The sequence below is a fragment of the Colossoma macropomum genome, unplaced genomic scaffold (assembly GCF_904425465.1).
Source record: "Colossoma macropomum unplaced genomic scaffold, Colossoma_macropomum, whole genome shotgun sequence".
Classification (NCBI taxonomy): Eukaryota; Metazoa; Chordata; class Actinopteri; order Characiformes; family Serrasalmidae; genus Colossoma; species Colossoma macropomum.
In genome coordinates, this window is record NW_023494795.1 from 14239661 (window position 1) to 14260598 (window position 20938).

General features: G+C 41.6%; 3 protein-coding genes across 10 annotated transcripts in view; 1 reads left to right on the forward strand and 2 right to left on the reverse strand.

Moving 5' to 3' along the window:
- Window positions 1-130: 130 nt before the first annotated feature.
- Window positions 131-1877, reverse strand: pigc (phosphatidylinositol glycan anchor biosynthesis, class C). Its single transcript, XM_036582657.1, has 2 exons — window positions 1828-1877; window positions 131-1317 (listed from the first exon to the last, which is right to left on the reverse strand). The coding sequence occupies exon 2, from the start codon at window positions 1312-1314 to the stop codon at window positions 436-438; it is 879 nt and encodes a 292-aa protein (XP_036438550.1). The 5' UTR covers window positions 1315-1317; window positions 1828-1877; the 3' UTR covers window positions 131-435.
- A 2630-nt stretch (window positions 1878-4507) lies between these two features.
- tmed5 (transmembrane p24 trafficking protein 5) lies at window positions 4508-10919 on the reverse strand. Its single transcript, XM_036581564.1, has 4 exons — window positions 10573-10919; window positions 9398-9495; window positions 9110-9290; window positions 4508-6872 (listed from the first exon to the last, which is right to left on the reverse strand). The coding sequence occupies exons 1-4, from the start codon at window positions 10762-10764 to the stop codon at window positions 6654-6656; spliced, it is 690 nt and encodes a 229-aa protein (XP_036437457.1). The 5' UTR covers window positions 10765-10919; the 3' UTR covers window positions 4508-6653.
- An 864-nt stretch (window positions 10920-11783) lies between these two features.
- Window positions 11784-20938, forward strand: part of suco (SUN domain containing ossification factor) — a 67473-nt gene continuing 58318 nt past the window's right edge. For all 8 annotated transcript variants that reach the window (XM_036581566.1, XM_036581567.1, XM_036581573.1 and 5 more), the window contains exon 1: window positions 11784-12067. In XM_036581566.1, the coding sequence (XP_036437459.1) occupies window positions 12015-12067 (53 nt within the window). In that variant the 5' untranslated portion in view covers window positions 11784-12014. The remainder of the gene's footprint in view (window positions 12068-20938) is intronic.

Genomic DNA, 20938 nt, shown 5'->3' on the forward strand with positions numbered 1-20938 from the left:
ATTAGCAGCCAAACTGTTGTAGGCAGTCATTAGTAAATTTATTCTTCACTGTGACTTCACAACCATGATGGCTTCAAAACGGGCTGTTTTTGCAGCTTGGCTTCCATATATGGTCTGGATGATGGGGTACATTGGGCTTTAGGTTATAACCTTTATTACACATACAATAAATACAGTCTCGTTAAAAAAACAATTTTAGCAAATATTTTAGTCATCGTTACATATTTCAAAATACTGTACTGTTTACAATCACTTGCACTTTAGTTACATCTTTAATCACTTAACACATACTTGTAAAATAAGTCATTATTCCATGTTTTCCCTGAGCTTCAATGTCAGTGCCAAACTTCTCTTCTACACCCGACAATATACAAATCATGGTTACAGTTATGACTTTAAAAAAAGGAAGTCCATACTGTTACTTAAGTATTTGTGTCAGCTCAGAAAGCGGGACAGGTCCTCTCTGATCTCGGCCTCGTCCCATGGACCGTGGATGTTGTCCTTGTGTCTCTGTAGATGCACCAGCAGCAGTGGACAGGCAAGTGTGAGCACTAGCAGAGCTAAAAACAGGAGAAGAGCTCCTACAGGCCAAAAGCTCGCCAATCCTCCGACCCCGGCCACGCACACCAGGGCTGCGGCGCAGGGGAAGCTCCACTCAGCGCGTTCCCTGAGCCGATGGAGCAGGCAGGGCCACAGAGCGAATACCAACAGGGCACAGCTCAACATGGCAAAAGTGTGCAAGGCTCCAGGCAGCCGCGAGGCCAAACACACTGAGCCGAACAGTGCTGCGTTCAGGGACAGGCTGCCTGGGGGGCTAGGCTGCGTGTAGGGGAAGGACACTAAGTGGGCCAGAAGCATCATGGCCGACATGGCGTAAACAGTGTCCGTGCTCACTGACTCCGTCAGGGTCTTCAGCACAGGTGAGAAGCCAAAGGTAAAGGCCAAGAAGATTGCTGCACTCTGCAGGTCTGCCAAGCGTGTGCGCTCTCTGCTGCCTCCTCCCAAAGCTTCATATAGCCCGTAGCCCAGCAGGGCGAATCCGAGGCTGGCCCACAGCAGCGTAGACGGGCCCAGGTCTCCTCGTTCCATGTAGAACCACAGTGTGAGAAACACAGCCACACAAGACAGCTGCTGAGCGACGAGGCCTGCTTCCCGCACCACTGCCCAATAGCGGTACTGGCGGACGCGGATGTTGCGGCGCAGCTCCTCCAAGAAGCGACGGTCCACATAGTTGTCAGGGAAGGGCTGGCGCTCGTATAGAACCTTCCGCCATGGGACAGCCGGGGGGGCTCCCGGACCACTATCTGCACCCATCACCTGCCAAATGACATTTGGATCATGAAGCCTTAACATTACATACACAGTCTCTGGAAAGCATACTTGCCAACCTTGAGAAATACAAAGATAGAGAGACATATAACCGTAGTGCATCTCTGAGGTAAGCCTGGACTTAAACATTCAACAACAGATAGTGAGGGTGATAAAAATCAAGACTCCTCTGTGAGAAATGGGGGCTTATCATTAGTCTATGATCTATAACGTCGCCTGTGGGGTGAATGATCGAAAAATAACATGTTAACATGTCGCCTTAATGGACACAGGAAAATGAAAGTGCAAATAACCGGTCACGCAGGTTTTGATCGCTGGCCGGTAACGTTATGAGTATAACTGTATAAGCACTTGTGTCCTGGCCTCGGTTAACCAACAGACCCCCAGCGTACTTTCAACAAACCGAACCAGGGACTAAAACACATTGTAGAGAGTAGTTTTACGAATATAAGCGGTTTATATGTGGAATAGGCTGTAAGTAATAGTGAAAACTCTCACCAGAGGAGCTGCTGTTTCCTCGTTACAGACTACATCTCGCCATTGGGATTTCCGGATGTGACGAAAAACGAAAACATAAGAACCAACAATGGGATCGCGGATGGGGTCGCGCCCCCTGCCGGCAGACTGGACAGTAGTGCACAGTGACATTGAGAGTGTCCCAAATCGAGCCCTTGTTCCCTACATAGTGGATGAAAAATGATGGCAAATTTGTCAGTTTTTGGCAAACGGGCTAACAAAAGGCTGACGGCGTGTCGGCTTAACATTTAGAAAAATACAGTTTGATGATACTAATACTTAAAAAGTACACATGATAAATTACCTTTGTATTCATATTAAATTTATCATGTGTACTTCAATTCTACAGTTCAACCCTAGATTGAATTGTTGTGTGTTGGTAGTGGGACACACTAGACTGGTAGACTGCACTCACGTTTATCCCTTACATTTTGGGATGCATTGTGGGTATCATTAGGACATGTACATTCCAGTGCACTATATGGGACCCTCTGCTAGATTACTAGGCTTACATATGTAACATACAGTCGATGTAAGACGCAGTTAATGTTTAATGGTGTTGATGTGTTTGTTACTCAGTCGTCTGGTGGACCCACACATTATTGTTTTTATTAAATCAATACAGCCATAACAATTTATGTAAAAATACTAGATGTTTAAAATATCACAAGTGTCCAGTGTAGGGTTCTCCTTTAGCAGCTGTAGCCAGTCAGCAGCCTGTCCATGTTGTCCACCCTCACACACACACACACACACACACAGACACATATACAAACACATATACACACACAGACACACACTAACAGCAGGCCATGTAGGAGGAGAACAGAGTGAAGCGACACAGCACCTCCACACTTTCACTCCCTGTGGGTTCACCCCAACACCACATGTGTAATATAAATGTGTGGGGGGTGTTCAGTGTGAAGGCACTGAAAATGTGTTATTTCATATGTTCTTCACAGAAAATGAGCTCAAGCCTAGAAATCTGAGGTTGAAATAATAATAGATCACATTATTTTTTCTTTTGGTAAACATGCTGCACTACCTGCCTGCAGGGGACATTAGGAGAGGGCGATATGGCAAAAATAGTGTCATGATACTTAAACATGTTGTTATACATGATCTGCAACACAATATTTAGTTTTTCTGAGATTTAACAGATTGGAAAGAATAAAGTAGAATCTGTAGTGTTGCATTTAGAAAATAATATATTAATGATTATAAAACTACAACCACAATGATTTTTACTGAATGTTTTACGAACTGCACTGCATTTAACCCTAATTATGTTCACTCTGTAATGAAACATGTAGTTTAAGTACTGATGATATCCACGATAACAATGAAGTGCCTTTATAGAATAGGTGCTGTTTTGTTTAGTAATTTCTGTCATGCATTTCTCTTTATGAACTTCATGTACAACCTGATAAACCCCTTAAAATACCAGCCTTATCACATACTAAGGCTTATTATTCAGTAACTACAGGGACTTCAATGCATACAGGTTGAACTATGCTTAGATTAAAGAAGTGTGTAAAACTAAACTTAAGGCCCAATCCCATTTCACCCCTTGCCCCTACCTCTTAGCCCTTAGCCTTCTGTTTTGCGCGTTGACGTCTAGGGTTAGGGTGTCCCAATATTTGTTGAGAGAGAGGGGTAGGGTGAAGTGTTAGGGCTACATGGCCCTCCAAACAGAGGTTTTTAAAACTGGCCATGTAAGGAGTTAAATGAAGAATATTTTAAAAAATTTAATTTGTCATTTTTAGTGCTTTAACTATGTATTAACTAGTCAGTGTCACAAATAAATGCAAACCACTGCCATATGCCAAGCACCTGATCGGCTTAGCACCCAGCAGCCCAACCCCAGCCCCTAATCCAGAGTGTCAAGAATAGCCAGTTAGGATCTCCACTGTTGACAGAGATAACCTTAGGACATATATATATATATATGCTTTTAGCTTTAGGAGATGCCAGGTTTTAGTTTGACAGCAATGACAACAGTGGAAGATCAAATCATGGCACAATTAGGAGCTGCTCAGCTAATTCCACTGATATATTCTGTGAATATTTGAAGCTATTTTAAATTTTAGTTCAAGGCTGCTGTGTGTTGTGGGGGTTTTTAGCCCAGCCAGTATGTAGTGCAACCTTGATCTTAACCGATGAGGATCCAAACCCAGCAAGTAGTAGAGCGCTGATTTTGGACCTGTTCTTGTCAGTAAATTTTAGTCAATAAGAAAGGAATCTGATCCTAGATTAGCATTTCTACTCTGAGTTGGTGTTGCGATTGCAGACCCAGCTCAAACAGGTCAGCACTAATATGTCCATTTCAAACCTGTGATTTATTTAGAGTGATGGTTTGGGGAAACTTCAAATCCAAACAGCCACTTCTTTATACCTGAAACCACAGTGAGTTGTTAAGTAACCCCAACCAGACTTATGTGGTTTCTGACACTGTATGACACTGTTTTCCATACAAATGGACAAAGTCATGCTAATTGGTGGCTTATAAGCTTCTATTACATGCTAGCTAATTTAGCTAACATCAAACATGTTTAGGCTGATCAACTACATTTGGGATAAGGGGGGCATTGACAGAAAATGTCATAGCTTGAAAAGCATGAAATAAAAGATAATAACACAGAAAATAAAGAACACAGAAAGGTTTGTATAAATAAAACTTTAAAGGTTTCAGTATGTATGATTGGATACAAACAAGTAGAACTGAACACGGTCTGATTCCACAGTAATCAAGTGTTATTGGCACAAGTTCAGAATGTGAAACTTCCACATATGAATGGCACATATGCTTTTTTGTCAGTGCTTTTCTCAGGCATAGTCATATAGAACACTGCTGGTGAATGAACATCAGCCACTATAACATTTCAAAGCTTTGTAGTGTTTAGGAAGCTCTTCCTCCAGACCTCCAGGAGGGGGCGATATAAGGCTGCAGATGTGACAGATCCAAAAAAAACGGGGGCGTCCAGTCTTATCTGCAAACGTCTGGTGTGGATGCGGGTTTTCGTTCCAATAAAACAGGAGCTCAAGACTAGTTGTTGAAGACTGATGCAACAGTAAACAAGTAGAACCAGCTGTGCTCCTTCCTGCTTGTTTGGAATGAGGAGCTGCAGCCACAGTAGCCCCTTAGGGACAAGATTGGACACCCCTGCAATACACCTTTCCATCAGACGACTGCTTTTTTAAGAAGCTGGCCATGTAAGAACCGTGCAATATGTGAGAAATCACAGTAAAATCTTATGCAAGTTTATCTGTTGAGTAGGATTTGACATCTATTTGCTTGTTTAATATATTTGAGTATCAAATCTCAACCACTGAGAGAAGCCAGCCCTTAGGACGTTAAGGTAAAATGTGTGGTAACCAAACTTCTCACCCCTCCAGTCTTTCTATTAATGTTTGGTAGAGATTTTGATCTGAGAAACAGTCTATAACCAAAGAGCCTATCACTAGGCAGACTGGCTAAATACATGAGGCTACTTCACATTTGCAAAGCCTCCTCTAGGTGGGGTCTGACCAACCAAAGAGCAGTATCTCACATGAGAGATATGCCAGGTTCTCACACAGTTCCTATCCATAGTCTGCATGTCCTTTAGGAAGCAACGCTGCCCTTAACTATCACACACATGCCGAAACTGAAATACAAAGGGTGAAGAAAGCTCTCATTAATCACTTCAAAACACTGAACACCTGGCTCACTCCCTCTGCTCTGCTGGCTGCCAGGCGACTGTAATTGGAGCTGCTGTCAGCGAGGCTAGAGGAACTGCTTGTAGGTCAAGCATACTGGCGCTCCAGCCTGTGGTGATTTATAAGAGGCGAACACCTTTTCCCTTTACTCCACGCTGAGCCTGGGCCAAAAGCAGCCCTCTGTGCAGTCCTCCTAGCACGTCCCCACTCAGAGCAGCTGGCACAGTGGGCGTTTTCTAAGAAGTGTTGTCATCTGGCATCAGGTCAGACCTTGTGCCATGTGGTAAACCTTTGTCTGGAGGCAGGGGCTCAAACTTAAAGCAGCACGTATCCCTATGTGGCTCAATAAACTATCCCTCTGACAAGTGATACACACTAACAGCACATATGTTAAAGGTTGCAGGACAGTACACAGGCAACATAGCTTAATGCATGGCAAAGGAGCTGGCACAGGGGACTCACACCAGGTTGAGAGAGCTTATTTTACACAGTTTAGCTTTGCTAGTGTTTTTGAAGGACAAAAGCAGGATGTTTCACCACCAGGAAAAAAAAACAACGAAGAAAATGTCCAAACTGTCCAACAGACATTATTTTCCCCAACATTCAACATTTTCTCCACACTTTACTTCACATTCACCATGTTAATCTTGCTGTTCAGAAAAGAATTTGTAAGCCAGTGTCGTTGTGTGTCAGTGCCCAAAATATTTTACAGTTAGTTTACTTAATGGGGTAAAGAAACAATTATAAAAACTGCATTATAAGAAACTGCAAAAATATCAGTATCAGTCTATTGATTCTTTGCTCGTGTTAAAAAAGGACCCTCAGTGATCCTGCTTCATGTGAAATCTCCATCACACATAGCAGCTTTGAGACCTCTATCTCTTATTTCATTGGCTAGGGAAAAGTCCTAAAGTGTCCTCGGCTCAGCTAACGTAGAAATGGATTGTCTTCATTGGGGTAAAAGTAGACAAGTGTTGAAAAAGTAAGGCGGGGGGAGGGATGCAAAGGCTCTACTGAGAGAGAAAAGAGAGAAAATGTGTGTCCATCTTCAGTCCCGGATGAGGGGATCTTTTTTTTCTCCCAGAGTTAGCAGGGGAGTAGTGTGGGGGCTACGTGCGTGTTTTCCTCTTGTCGTCAAAGAGGCTGCGCAGCAGGTAGACCTGGATGCAGGACACCACCACCATCACCACCATGTTGGTGCAAGACCAGATGTTGACCCGTTCATAGTTGCTTTCCTGTAGGTTGCGGTCACGCGCCTCAAAGGCCCTCAGCACCGTCTGAATCTGAAGACTCTTCCCCAAGCGAGCCTTCACACTGTTTATGGTGTCCTGGACAGAAAGGAACACATTCAGAAAACCGAGACAAAAGCAGGTGTAAATACATGCTGAGCCTTTAAACATGAGAGGACCTACAAATACAGGTCACACAATTAAGATCCAGGTGGATTCAGTCTCAATTTTCTCTCAATTTCATTAATATGCATACACTTTCTGGACACTACATTATGTATATCTACCCTATATCTATACTCGCTGTCCATTTTATCAGGTCCACTTACCATATAGATGTACTTCGTAGAAGGGATACTATGGGCAAATGCTGATATCTGAATTTTCATGTACACTTATGTCGATGCCAAATGACGGCACATAAACATTTATCAAATGTAGAAATTGGGACTAAATCCTAGATTGGACTTATAGAGAAATATAAAATTAGTTTATAGACTGCTACAAATACAGCAACATGAATAAAATGCAGATATTTTGTCACCAAGTCACCTAAACATTCTGCTCTTGCAGCATCCATCATAAGTCATCAAATATCAGTTTGAAATTTGGTCAGTTGGTCAAATCTAATTGTCCGTTCCATGCCAACACATTTGTTAGCAGGAGTTCTTAAACATCTCCATGTCACTGCTGGGCTGAGAATGGCCCACCAACACTAACCAAAACTGTCCAGGCAACAGCATCCTGTGGCGAGAAACTGTCCACTGATGAAATACTGGAGGATGACCAACACAAACTCTGCAGCAACAGATGAACTAACTATCTAAGTTAACATCTATAAGCTGGATAAACAAGGTAGGAGCATCTATGGGCTATAATCTGTACAAACAGATATATGTACAAAGTACCCCTATATGGTAAGCGGTAAACACACAATGAATGTAGATACATGTACCTAAGAAAGTGTTCTATTTATGTAATTCTTACCACAACCAGCCATGCAAGTCTTGAACATTAAGTACTTATATACCTAAATACAAACAAAAACACAGCTCTCCCTGGAGGGTCCACTAAACAAAGTGGTCGTACTCTGTCCTACTTCGTTCCATTGTGCAAAGACTTCCTGCACAGCTTAAATTTGGAACTTCCCAAAACTATTTCAATGCCTAGAATCTATTTACAGGTTTGAAAAAACAAGCAGCTGATATGACTACACGACATAACATAATCCTCCCCAGCTCATAGATTCTGGTCTAAAACTAGCATTTAATGCAATTCGTTGTGTTAATCAGTGTTATATAGCACAGCACTGCATCCCTCCATCCCCATAATTCTTGATTTTGTTTCTTGTTGCGTTTTTGTCCATCACTACAATATCCAATATGCACTGAACAAACAGATGTCCTATAACCACTGTGAATCCCACTCATAGTGATTAAGACATGCACTGATGTAGAGGCTAATAAATACAGGAGGTGATATTTGGCTTCCTAGCTTTAACATTAGCTAATTGGCTAGTGGGGGAAAAAATTAATAAATAAAATCACACAGCCCACCATCATGTATCGACCACAAAGCGCTTGCAATTGTTCTGTGAGTCCTCCCTACCTTTGAGATCATCTCAAAGGGGTTTTGCTAGTCTTTAAACCAAAAAATCTCACTCTCAGGACTATTGTGGCAGCACCGTAAGAGGCCATCTGTTTACAACAGATGTAGCAATGGTTATATTTTTAAGAGCTGATTCTGGAACTGCTAGCCGTTAAAAACCTAATATAAATCAAGGTGAAATGTGTCACTGAATGTGTTTGAATGTAAATGATGATAAGTTGTAAGTGCATACATTCTGCAGAAATTCAATGGAAACATGAAAGCAAATATTTCCTTGTCAAACACAAGTTTCAGTCAGATGACTCTGTCAGATGAAAGCCTTCAGGCTTTCTCATTACACTTTAGCTCACTTCTTCTGCACCTCCCTTTATAGCAGGAATGACCAGTGCTGACAGGCATGACATGATGTCAACTTGAGTTGCACCACCTGTGTGAGCACCTGTCACTTGCAGATCTGCCTCCAGGGAGAAAATGAGGGAGACAATGCAGTAAGGGGGGGTTGCTTCTTTCACTGTGCCATTCAGCATTCATAGAAAATGTAACGGCACTGTGACACATTCACATAAACACAACTGAAAAGGTTGATGACATATCTAAACATACTACTGCCACAACAAGCAGGTCAGTTTATTAGTTATCACTGCGACAGGGAAACTCCATAAGCTGACTTGGTCTATTCGCCCGTGTAACACTTAGTCTCACAGCTGAACACAAGTGTGATCCCTCACCATGATGTCCTCCAATTTCATGTCCAGTAGGTCAGGTCCTTGTACGTATTGTTTCCAGTCCTCAGGATCTTCTCCGTCATCCATGTTGTCCAGAATCAGCTCGAAGAAGATGATCTTCTCAGATACGGTGCTGAATGTGTTGTCGAAGCAGAACATGTAGTCTCCCTCCTCGGTCTCCACTCTGAAATACAGCAGTTAGACAGCCTTTCATATAGCTACAGTAAAATGTATGCGCTCCTTCTGAAAGGAAAAAAATTACGTGAAGAATGTAAGTTGCGTTAAACCTACGTGTGAACACCATCAGACTTCCTGAAGTCCGAGGCTACCACATGACCGCTGGGAGAGGACAGGTAGAAATCCACATCCAGGCCGGCCCCATCCAGAACCTGCAGGTCCATGAGTGCACATCAACTCAGAAACAAGCACATGCGCACCTTCAGACAATTTTTCTACATATATACACACATATATATATATATATATACTACATATACATATATATATATATATATATATATAATATATATATATTATATTATAGGATCCTATATCTCTGATGTCTCTCAGATTGGGCTCGAGTCCCAGTGGGGAAAATACTGCAATAAAACAATGTGCAATAATGACCTTTTGCCTGCTTTTACATGCAACACTGGTCCCAGACATCAGTTACAACACTGGGTTGGGGTTGTGCCATAAGTCGGCTCTTCACTTCTCTTACATTTGCCAAATAAATTGCTAATTGACATGGTATGATTTTACAGCGCATTTTGAAAGGTGTAAATGAATCATTAAATCACATTAAAACACCCAGGTTAATCTTGCTGGTATAGAGGTAGAGACTGCAGACGCTCTGTTGCCATCCAATTTTTGTGTTAGACATCTTTAAGCCCTTCATTGGTCAGTTTCTGATCACAGAACCTTTTTTTGGCTGGACATTTGGTCAACAGTGGTACAGTGGTGAGATGTTAAGACATGATGAAAAGGGTAGAGTGTTTCTGACAAACCGTGCATGATGAAAAACTAGTCTAACCTGTGATGTAGATGTATAAGGTAGATGGACCTCATAAAGTGGCCAGTATGTGTCAGCAGATGATGAACAGCATTTGTGCCTATAGTGTTCATAACTTACAGAAGGTTTGTGGCTAGAAAGTCTCTCCATTTGTATTGGAGACGTTGATTTACAGTGTGGATGTGGGTCATATAGAGGCCACACAGCAACCTCGCTCCTAGTATACTTCTAGAACACCACATAGCTACTCTGACTAACTTAGTTAAGCTGCTGTTTATATTATTCGTCGAAGAAAGGGCAATAATAATCGGTCCTACGCACCAAAGTTGACCACCACATTAACTGACTAGGTATTACATGGCACGGCGCTGCCTCACATGGTCATAAACCAGCGCTGAAGTCTGTGATAAACTGTGTCAGACCGACTCTGCAGACCATACTTAAGCAGAAATACCTGATATTCAATTTCCAATGAGGCGTCTTTTTTCATGGTTTGGTAGAAACACTCCTTTCGGCCAGCGGGGAGGGTGAAAGTGAAGTCGCTGTCCAGAGACTGTGTGAAAGCGCCGGCGACCTCATATCGCTCCGAAATACACAACGATAACAACACCGCCAACACCCTCAGCACCTCCTCCGACAACCACATGACGCCCTAACAAACGAACGGTCAGAGTGGGAACACCAGCTACAAATCGCCCCCGAAAATGCCCCCTTCAAGTCGAAGAGAACTTTCTCGGACCAATATTCGCCCTCGACAAACTTCTCGGCACAGCACGGCTCCCCCAGCGAGCTGAGCACACTAAGTTTAGGACCCCGCCGTTTGAGACACAGCTGTATGCTGGCTAATCAGGCCACATACACCATTTACATTTAAAATTAGACAGGACTCACAACTAAAGATTTTTTGTAACTTAAATGCAATAAATATTTATAAAGGCAACCGATCTGAGCAGGCAACGATCTCAGCCACCCCAGAACGTTGCATTTTGGGAAATGTAGTGTTTTGCCTGGCATTTCTTTGCATCTTCTCGAAAAAGTCGAAACAAATCGACTTTACCGGTCAAAGCTCTGCACATATAGTAACCCCAGTTCATCCATAGACTCGACAAGATTCATAGTTCATACAAATAACATTCCCGTGTTAACGTTATGCTTTAATGGATATACGTTTTTGAAATGTTCAGTTTATCCCTTGTGTAAAACGTAACCCTAAAGAAGCAGAAGGAATGTGTCGAGACATTATGAGACATCATGTACATAAACTAAAAGTATTTGGTGTCTGGTAAAATTGCAAATTTCTAGAATGAATATGATATTCAGATTAATCATTTAACTACAGAAGAGTGGCATACGCTAATTACACGTTATCCCTCGCTTAAGTAATCCCGGTCCTACTTATCAATGAGTGGTTATTACGTGTTCAAACGCTGCAGCCAAATGTCTAAGCTGGTAAAAATGTGCTTATCTTTGGGGTGACGCGTCCGGCCACAGGCCTTCCAACTCATCTTTGAAGGGTGGCGTGGGCGGGGCGATAAACCAGAAAACACTCCTATTGGTGGAGGTTGTCCACCGCTGAAGTGGTTTGGAGATTCTCATTAGTGGACTTCTGTTGAGAGTTGCAGGGCTCCGATTGGCTGAGAGGGCTAACCGCTGTAAGGGCTGAGAGCTACTGCCCGAGCAACAGCAGTAGAGGCAGAAGCAGGCGAAGCCGCGGGCTGAGTGATTACACAGAGGACAGCTAAATACCTGCTCGCTCGGAAGCGCGAAACACGCCCCCTCTGTATTTAGAGTTTGAATAAAATTACCTATAAAATCGCCTGTCTTCTTCTCCATTGAACATAAAACGGAAAGGACGGTCCGTAAAGAAGCGAGGATGTTGGTCCCCGCGGGAAGATAATGAAGAGGCTGCGCGTTTTGTTGGTGTGCCTCACTGTAGCTTTCCTGTGCTGGTGAGTTCACGTTAAATTATCCGTATTATTTCAACACTGGGTCATGATAGAGACCACACTTCAATACTAACCCTCATAAGCCTCCCTGGCTCCATTGGATAATTTAGATTATCAGCCTTCCTCGGTGGCCTTCGGTCTTCAGCGTGAGATGATGCGTAGCTTAGCTAAGCTAGCGTGTCAGATATTGGGATATTGGAAACGAGATGCTCAGCTTGATCAAACGTTTCATTTGAAACGTCCTTTGTAAATAAGTCTGTGTCCAGCTTAAGCATTCCCAGCTAATTTACTTGATATAAAAGGAACCATTTAAAAACCACACAGCTGAATCTGGCTACTGACTGCTGGACAGTCCAAGTTACAGCCTAGCTAACCTATAGCTTCAGCGTTTACGTTGGTTATTATGGTACACAATGTACAGAAATCTGGCCAATCCTGGGCTGGCTACTGGGACCACCACCACAACTACCACCACAGTGCCATTGAAATCTGAGAATGCTAGCTCACTAAAGTGGCTAACATCCTCGTTTCCCGTAGGTTGGATTGGATTAGGTGGTCAAAACGTAGGATAGCATGTAACATGTATTTGTGGTTCGCGTGGTCTGGGACTCGGTCTACGGGCTGTTTAGAATAGGTAATGTTAGATGGAGGCGATTCTAGGTAGTTTAGCTAGCTTAATGCTAGATAACTCGATGTAGTTCTTCCTACCTCGCGTTAGGGAGTTGTGATAATTTGCTTGATAAATGTTCACCAGCCTCTTATCATCGTCACATATGTGTATTTTGTCGGACCGACATTAAAATAATGTTTATGTGCTCAACCGTCTCTCAAATCAGCAGTTTTACACCAGCATCTGCCTTTCTTTGCTGAGCAAGTAAACCTGCGTGTGGCTACTACCCATCTAACATTTTATATCTTAGTTTTTTTTATCAATAATACAATAAAAACAAACAAATCATTAAAAAAATGCTTCATTTGGATCAGAGTTTTTCTCTGACATTGACAGGCAATAATTAGCCACATCAAATGCTACAGTGCAGATTTTCCTTATAGTCTGGAATATTCTACTACGTTTGAATGCAGCTATAGTAACTCAAGTTACTTCTCTTTCCCCTCTGCTCTGTACCAGGCTGGTGTAGTATAGAGTGGTCAGTTGGAGTATTAACACTTGTCATGGGTGTTATTAACCTGTGAGGGGTGCTGACGCAGCCCGCAATATTTGGAGTAAGCTTTGAGACAGCAGTTATACTCGTTTCCTGCCAGAAAGGCATTACAAAACATGGCCTGTTACAACCGATTTTAAACTTTGAGGTGATGTAATAGTTTGGCCTCAGCAATCTTTCAGCCAAATCTTGCTGTTTGCTTTTTTTTGTGACTGATTTTGGTCTCTTTGCTAATTTCATAAAACCCCACCGACAGGTACCTTGATGCAAAGTGTCGGCTCATGCCTGCACTATAAATGGAAGAAAGGTTTCCTCACTGGTGGGTTCAGTGTTGATGATAGTGCACGTGAGATCACGCTTGCTAAAAGTAAACTTTAATAAGAGAGACTGGTCTGTTCAGATACCGTAACACTGCGGTCTTCCACAACAGCGCTTACTTTCAGTACCTTTTTCCAGCGTCCTGATAGTTTCACAATGCAAATTCAGCCCAAAGGGAATGTCGAACTCTCAGTGTTTTGCCACTATTTTAACCCAAAATAGTTTGGCATAAACATTTGTGTACATGTTTTATTCTGTTGACATTAAGGCAGGGCTGAGGTTATAGTCTGTCAACAGGCAACGTTCAACAGTATGGGAAGCAAATCAACATTTTGTCCAGTTTCCAAACAGAATTTAGAAAAGTAGACTGATTGATGACTGTATGTGTGCCTTGATGGTTGTTTTGTAGGTTTGACTGGTTGACTTATGTTTTGGTTGATCGTCCTGACCCCTTTATGGTGAACAGGCTATAATAGACTTGAGTTTTCTGAAGCTTTGTCTTTAGTAGAGCGAGTAAGTCTAATCAGTTTTGGCATGTTGAAGTCTCACTTGTTATCATTTGAATTTTCTGGTATCAGAGAGAGAGAGAGCGAGAGAGAAGGAGAATAGTAGTGGCCTCCATCTTCGCTCAGCTGTATTCTGATCACATGTCTCGAGGCCACATGGCAGGGCTCAAGAAGGAAGTTAAAGTGATCCACTATAGTTTGGTCAGGTTAATGATCGATTGTGTTCAGCATGTTTCTCCCATTTTTACGTTTTAATGATATCAGAGTAATATTGATGTCGGGAGATAATTGCTTAAAATATATTGACATCAGACAGATGTTTAGATTTACCTGGTATTTTAAACAGATATTTGATGATGTATTTATTGTACTCCAGAAGGGCATAATGCTTAGGTGAAACTGGGCTACTTTGCTAAGAAGTCATTTTATTAATTTAGCACATTTTATTCATTTTTACCACATTTGTGACCCTTCAGAACCATATGTTACAGTGGTGTGTATTATCGTATTGTCATCAGTCCTCGCTTTGGGTCAAAACTAACACTTCTTAACCCAGATAAAATCAGTGTAAGCCATGGCCTTATTGCTCTTGGTATTGTCTAGGTCTCTAAAATGCCCCAATTTTTTTGTTGTAAAGAGTAAATACTGGTAAATACCTCTCAATTGAATTTCTTAGGAATCCAAATCTTTCGGCAAATAAAAGGCACACGAATGTGATCCTGACTTTTTTAGCATGATGAGGAAAAGGTTGGCATAAGCTAAACTCAGCTTGTATGCTGAAAGGTATGCTCTGTTCTGGTGGCGCAGAATTGAGCAGCAGTTCAGCCTCGCAGTCCAACCTTCCACCTCATTCAGAGGAGTAGAGATTTCTAGAACGGCAACCAGGCTGTGCGTCTCTGTCCTTTTCTTAGAACACAAACATGTTTCTTTCTCTATCTGCAAGGGTTAATTGTTTCCAGCGTTTAAGGCCGTCTTTAGCTATTCAGTCCTAACCCTGCTGCAGGGCGGCAGAGAGAGCAGAGAGAAAACCAGAAAGAAAAGGCGAGTCAGAGAGAAGCACAAAGCCTGCAGTTGTGGGCAGAACACAGTGCTGCTCTGGCACAAATCTGCTGAAGGCCTGGACTAGTTTGGCCTGTCCTTTCTTTAGCCTGTCTCCTAGCTCAGACCCAATCGCAGTGACTCTGGTCTGTGTTTTCCTGCCATTGAATGCAAAGGCCACCGATTTAGGATAGTGCTGGTCTATGTTATTGTACTGTGATTACACTAGATGACCAAAAGTATATGGACACCCCTTGTAATCATCCAGCCTCACACATACTTAACAGGTATATAAAAGCTCATAGTGATGCAATCTCCCTAGACAAACACTGGCTGTAGAATGGGTTGAGGAGCTCAGTTAAATGTGGCACTGTTATAGAATAGTGCCTTTTTCATGAAATTTCTGCCTTGGTCAATTTTAAGTGCTGTTATTGTGAAATGAAAGCATATAGGAGCAACAACAGCTCAGCCGTGAAGTGGTAAACCGTGCAAACTCACTGAGAGGAGGCCGCTGAGTGCTGAAGCACAGATAAATCGCCTGTCCTCTGTTGTGTCACTCACTACAGAGATCCAGACTGCCTCTGGAAGCAGCATCAGTGCTGGAAGCTTTATGAAATGACTTTCCATGTCTGAGCAACTGCACACAAGCCTAAGATCTCTATGCACAATGCCAAGTGTTGATTGAAATGATGTAAAGCGTGTAGAGCGCTGACCTCAACCCCATTGAACACATTTGGGATGATTTGGAACATCGATTTCAAGCCAGGCCTTTTCATCCAACATCCGTGCCTGACCTTACATGCTCGCTGAATGGGCATCTTTTTCACTAAATTCCCACAGACACACGCCAAAATCTTTTGGAAAGCCTTCCCAGAAGAGTCGGGGCCTGTGATAGCTGCAAAGGGCAGGCAATTCCTTATTAATCCATATTAAGAAATCTATATTAATGCCAATGGAATGGAATGGTTTTGGAATGGAATTACTAGAAAGCTTATCTAGGTGTGATGGTGCTGTGTCCACATACTTTTGGCCATAGAGGGTCTATATATCCAGCATTATTATGTCCATTATGTACTGTCCATAAAATAGCAGTGTCCCTGCTTCCAGGTAGTTTGCAATATTGTGATGTTGAATTTTATCAGTATCTCTCAGCACTAATTTAGCATGCTGCTGAATCTCCACTCTCCAGTGCCCATTTCTGTGCTGCCCTTTCATGCCCATCTCTACGAGGAGAAGATTTACTAATGAAAGGTGGTGGGATGGGGTGGTAAGGAGTCCGTAGGTTGCTATGGAAACAACACCCAAGAGCTTAGGCCCCTGTCTTCATTTACCCTCTCGCCTGGCCTTCTCAGCATCTCCTCACCTGACCTTGCTGCTTATATAAATGATTTGAAACATGGTAAAGAACAGTTTTTGTTTTCGTTATGGCAGTTTTGTTTTGATGAGCCCTTTTGTTACTCACTTTGTGAAGCCTATGTTGTCTTATTTATGTAACCTTGTAAACAAGCTCCATGTCTGCTTTCTAAGTATCAACATGCCTTTCCTGCTCTGATACACCTGATTAAAATCAACAAATTATCAAACCCTTCTTAAGCTAAATCAGATGATATACATATAATAATACAGTATATTTTGAAATAATGTAAGTTTATATTGAAATATATTAAAAATATACAGTGGGGCAGACTTAGGTTTCAAGCTAGTGAATTATTAACTTTAAAGAGTGATGAAAATAAATGTTTCACCATACGTTGCTTCCTTTGTATATCATGTCAAGCTTTGCATATAGCATATAGAAAACAGAGATATCCATTTAGACATACTCTTATCCTAAGCTCTTTGTAATAGGAAGGTGGTGGTATAATTCTATATTAGGTAACGACCATTGAGTCAGCAGGGCCACCCATGTATTAACCCCTCTCTTTAGTCTGATACCATCTTATGTTGTTCCCATCTGCTCTGGAACAAAAGCGATAGACTAATAGATACAGAACAGATACTGTTCACTTTTTATTTATGTTGATGTTGAGGAAAATAGTGTCACAGGTGCAAAGCGCTGTTGTTATATATAATAAAGAGAACACGGCTGCTTTACCAGTGTGCCCTCCACACCCAGGGCACCATGCAGAGAGTGCCAATGAGACACCATTGGTATGTTTGGCCAGCAGAAATGCCAGTTGAAGAATAAGCCAGACCTAGCCAGCCTAAACACAGACTGTTTCAATCCATTAGCTAATCTTACTGAACACTTAACATTGACATGATAAAGTAAATTCTGTATCTGGGCTAGTGTGCAAATGAAATGTTGACTGGTTCAAACTACACTATATATGCTGGTCTAGTCTAACTTTACACTGGCTGGTGATGAGTAACAGTCTGCAGTAACTGTAAGAATGAAGTTACAGTCTAAAAATGTTGTTCATTTATCAATTTATGTCAGATAAACTATAGGAAGATACTGGGATTCCTACAAATGTGCATAACTGAGCTGTTGGGTGGTGTGATATCCTACACTACTACAACATTTGTTGTACCTAATATAAATGAGATTGTTGTAGAAATGAGGCTGTTGAGCTGTGCTGGTTGAACGTGCTCGGTGATGCAGACAGATATCATGCTTGTTCAGAAAGCTTCCTATAGTGCTGTGTACAGTTCAGGACATGCTCAGACTGCAGTGGCTTCGATAGCATTTGCATTGCAGTTACAGATGCTGCAGCTTTTGTCGTGTGACATTCAAAATTCGGTCCTTTCTCAATAGTTTAATTATAGTTTTGTGGGAAAATAAAAGATGACAAAAAACTACAGCCACATTATGATGTTCTTTTATTTGACAAAGATTAAGCTTCAACTCACATGCTGTAACTTATTTTGCTCCTGAGAAGAAAAATTGTTGTTGTTGTTGTTGTTGTCGTCAACGTCTCTATACAGCTGCTAATGCTCCTAGACTCATGTTCTTGGAAGTGTGGTCCATCTAGTTATTATGGTCATTTTTCAACAGAGTTATCAGACTAAGAGGATAATATTACTGGCTCAGGCCTACTTTACACCATATTTTATTCACATCAGAGAATTATCATGTTTAGTTGTGTTTATTATAGTCTGCTTTCCACCGGAGCAACCAGAGGCCACAAAATGGTTGCGGATTGCTTGGTTGCCAAGGGAACCGGGCAGCCGTTACTGTCAGGCCCTTTTAGGCCATGTATTTCTCACCATTTAACTACAGCTTCCACCATCTGACATACATTTCTTAGACGCTAAACGCACGCCATGGTGCGCTTGTTTTTATTTCCTCCAGCACCTCTCAGCTCTGCTGCTGCGTGTTTGGCAGGTCATGTATGGCAGATTGTTTGCAAGCTCTCTTCTTTCTCATTCACTCAGGAATATCAAGTGAACAAAGTAAACTTTTGAGTAGCTCACAAACGAAAATGCTCGTCAAAAACTTTGCTTGGTGATTTCATCACCCTTTCCTGAGGATAATGATAATAGGTTTGCTTAACACAGAGCAAATGAAACTGGGTAGAATGGCGAAGTTGTCTTTTCTCTATTCATTTATATTTGTCTTTTTACAGTGTTCTCCGCTGTACTTATTCCTACAGCTTATCTGACTCAGTAGACTTAAGACACTCATTGTCTTCATTTTCCTAATATCTGAAACTGTGTTGTATATTTAGCAGTTAAGTGCACATTAAAAGCTGTGTTCGTAGGACATCAGGCATGACTGTGTCTTTTACTGAGGGGCCTCTTTCATTCTTGCTTATTGGTGTAACAACACGTGCAGTTGTTAGGGAGACTCTTTCGTTGGTGTGTCTCTCCTTGGGTCTCTAAAAAGCTTGTTTTACAGGCTTGTTACATAACTGACCCTTAGGTTCTGGCTGAGTCCGTGTCTGTTTGTTATTTGGGCTGGCTGTTGTTTTAGCCTCTGGGTGGTTGATATACAAATAATAGAGGGATGATGTAAGAAATTAAATGTATGGTCACCTTGAGGGGATATGGTGTGGGGGCTGGGTGGTCTGTGTTGGGGTGTATGCAGTGGCGATGGACTGCTGTGGAGAATGGCAAGGGCAGAAATTCTGCCTCGGGTGGAGGGTTTGTTGTTTTTTTTTGTTGTTTTTTTGTGGCTCCTTTTTTTCGTAGATGTAACTCCGTGATGTGCACCTTCACTCTGAGAGAATTATAGAGAATGCTGAAAGGTCATAGTGCACTGTCAGAATGCCTGAATCTGAGCTCAGTTCAGTTCTGTTAAGCTTCCAGAACAAATATCTCCATAACTGCCGTCATTTCTCATTCAACCTGCTAATATACACCTGAGAGAAACTTTGCAAATGTTTTAGGGACCTAAGCACATCATAGAACCATTTATCTTCACACCAAGTATGTTTTAATTTGTGAAATCACCATAAATCATCACAATAAATGCAACAACAGGAATACTGTAAAAATTAAAGAGAAAAAAAATTGGTTCCAGATGTTCCAGATGGTATTTATTAAAATAATATTGTTTTTTTTTTCTGAGCAAATGATGCTTCGTGCCCAGAAAAATAGCTTTTAAATCAAATTTAAACAGGTGTCTAAATCTTGACAGTACTGCATTAACTGGTTACGTGACTTGAGCTTTTCCCAGTTACCTGGGTAACTGGCTTACTAAGAGGGTCCGACGGATATATTTTATTATTATTACTTTTTTTTGGGTGGCCAAATATTGTAATAACTAAAACATTCTGATAATAGAATTGTCTGATAATTTTAAATTTGGTTTTTAATTTATACTCCAGTCATTTTAGTCTGACAGTGCTTTTCTTACTGATAGTCCAGGGGTCAGCAACCCAAATGTTAAGAAAAGCCATTTTGTCCTTCTAACAAAAATCAAACCGCCTTGTTAGCCACAACACTATATACGTTTGACTTTTTATGAGGCTGAAGTCAGTTTCTCATTCGCCAGATTAGTGTTCCAGTTTTCCCGTTCCATCTTAAATGGTGCCTGACGTGTAACTGTTGCACCATTTAGGGCGGAACGGGAAAATTCGAATAAAAAGCAGGCGAACGAAAAGGTGACTTCAACTTTTTAGTGTTTGACAGTTTCTTGTTGTGGATTAAACGTTTTAGGAAACAAAGTGCTTATAAATGCAGATAAGTCCATTCGTCTCCAGATGATCAATGTCCATCTTAAAGCTTTCCCTTTGCCTTTTCATTAGCGACGAGCTGAGCGAGATTGTTTTCTGCGTTGCAATGGTGACCAGCAGTGCCCCAACCTTCAGGGTTAAAGTATGAATTAGCAGATTTAGGCTACATTAACAGCAGGAAGATCATTTATTGTTAAAACTGTTATAATGATCAGCAGGGCTTGATTTTAGCGCAGAGTAGGATTATTTTATTTTTACCTAAAAATCGAATTCTGCTGTGGAGCCACAACAGGGCAGTAAAAGAGCCGCGGACGGCTTCGGACCTGCATGTTGCCGACCCCTGTGATAGTCTGTTGTTAAATGCAAGTGGTAAAACATGATTGTTGGTTCTCAATAGGTACATTTCTTAAACTCAAATTACAAAAACTTGGTCTTAAATAATATAAATATTATATAGCTGGGCTGTTATTATTCTGTTATATAGAATTCTTTGCACTTTTGGTTACTGTTAATTCTTTTATTCACTTATTTTTCTTGTTTTTCATTATTTCTCCTTACAGAAAGTTTTTTTTTGTGTGATATAACAAATTTTCTCATGCTACTGGTTAAGTGTGGATTCATTTTACATGTTTCTAAGGGGTGCCTAATATTGGGCTCCTCAGGCAGCTTTCCAAGGTTTTGCCCTATCATTAAACATTTTGCAAGTTTCAATCTCAGCGATGCTGCGAA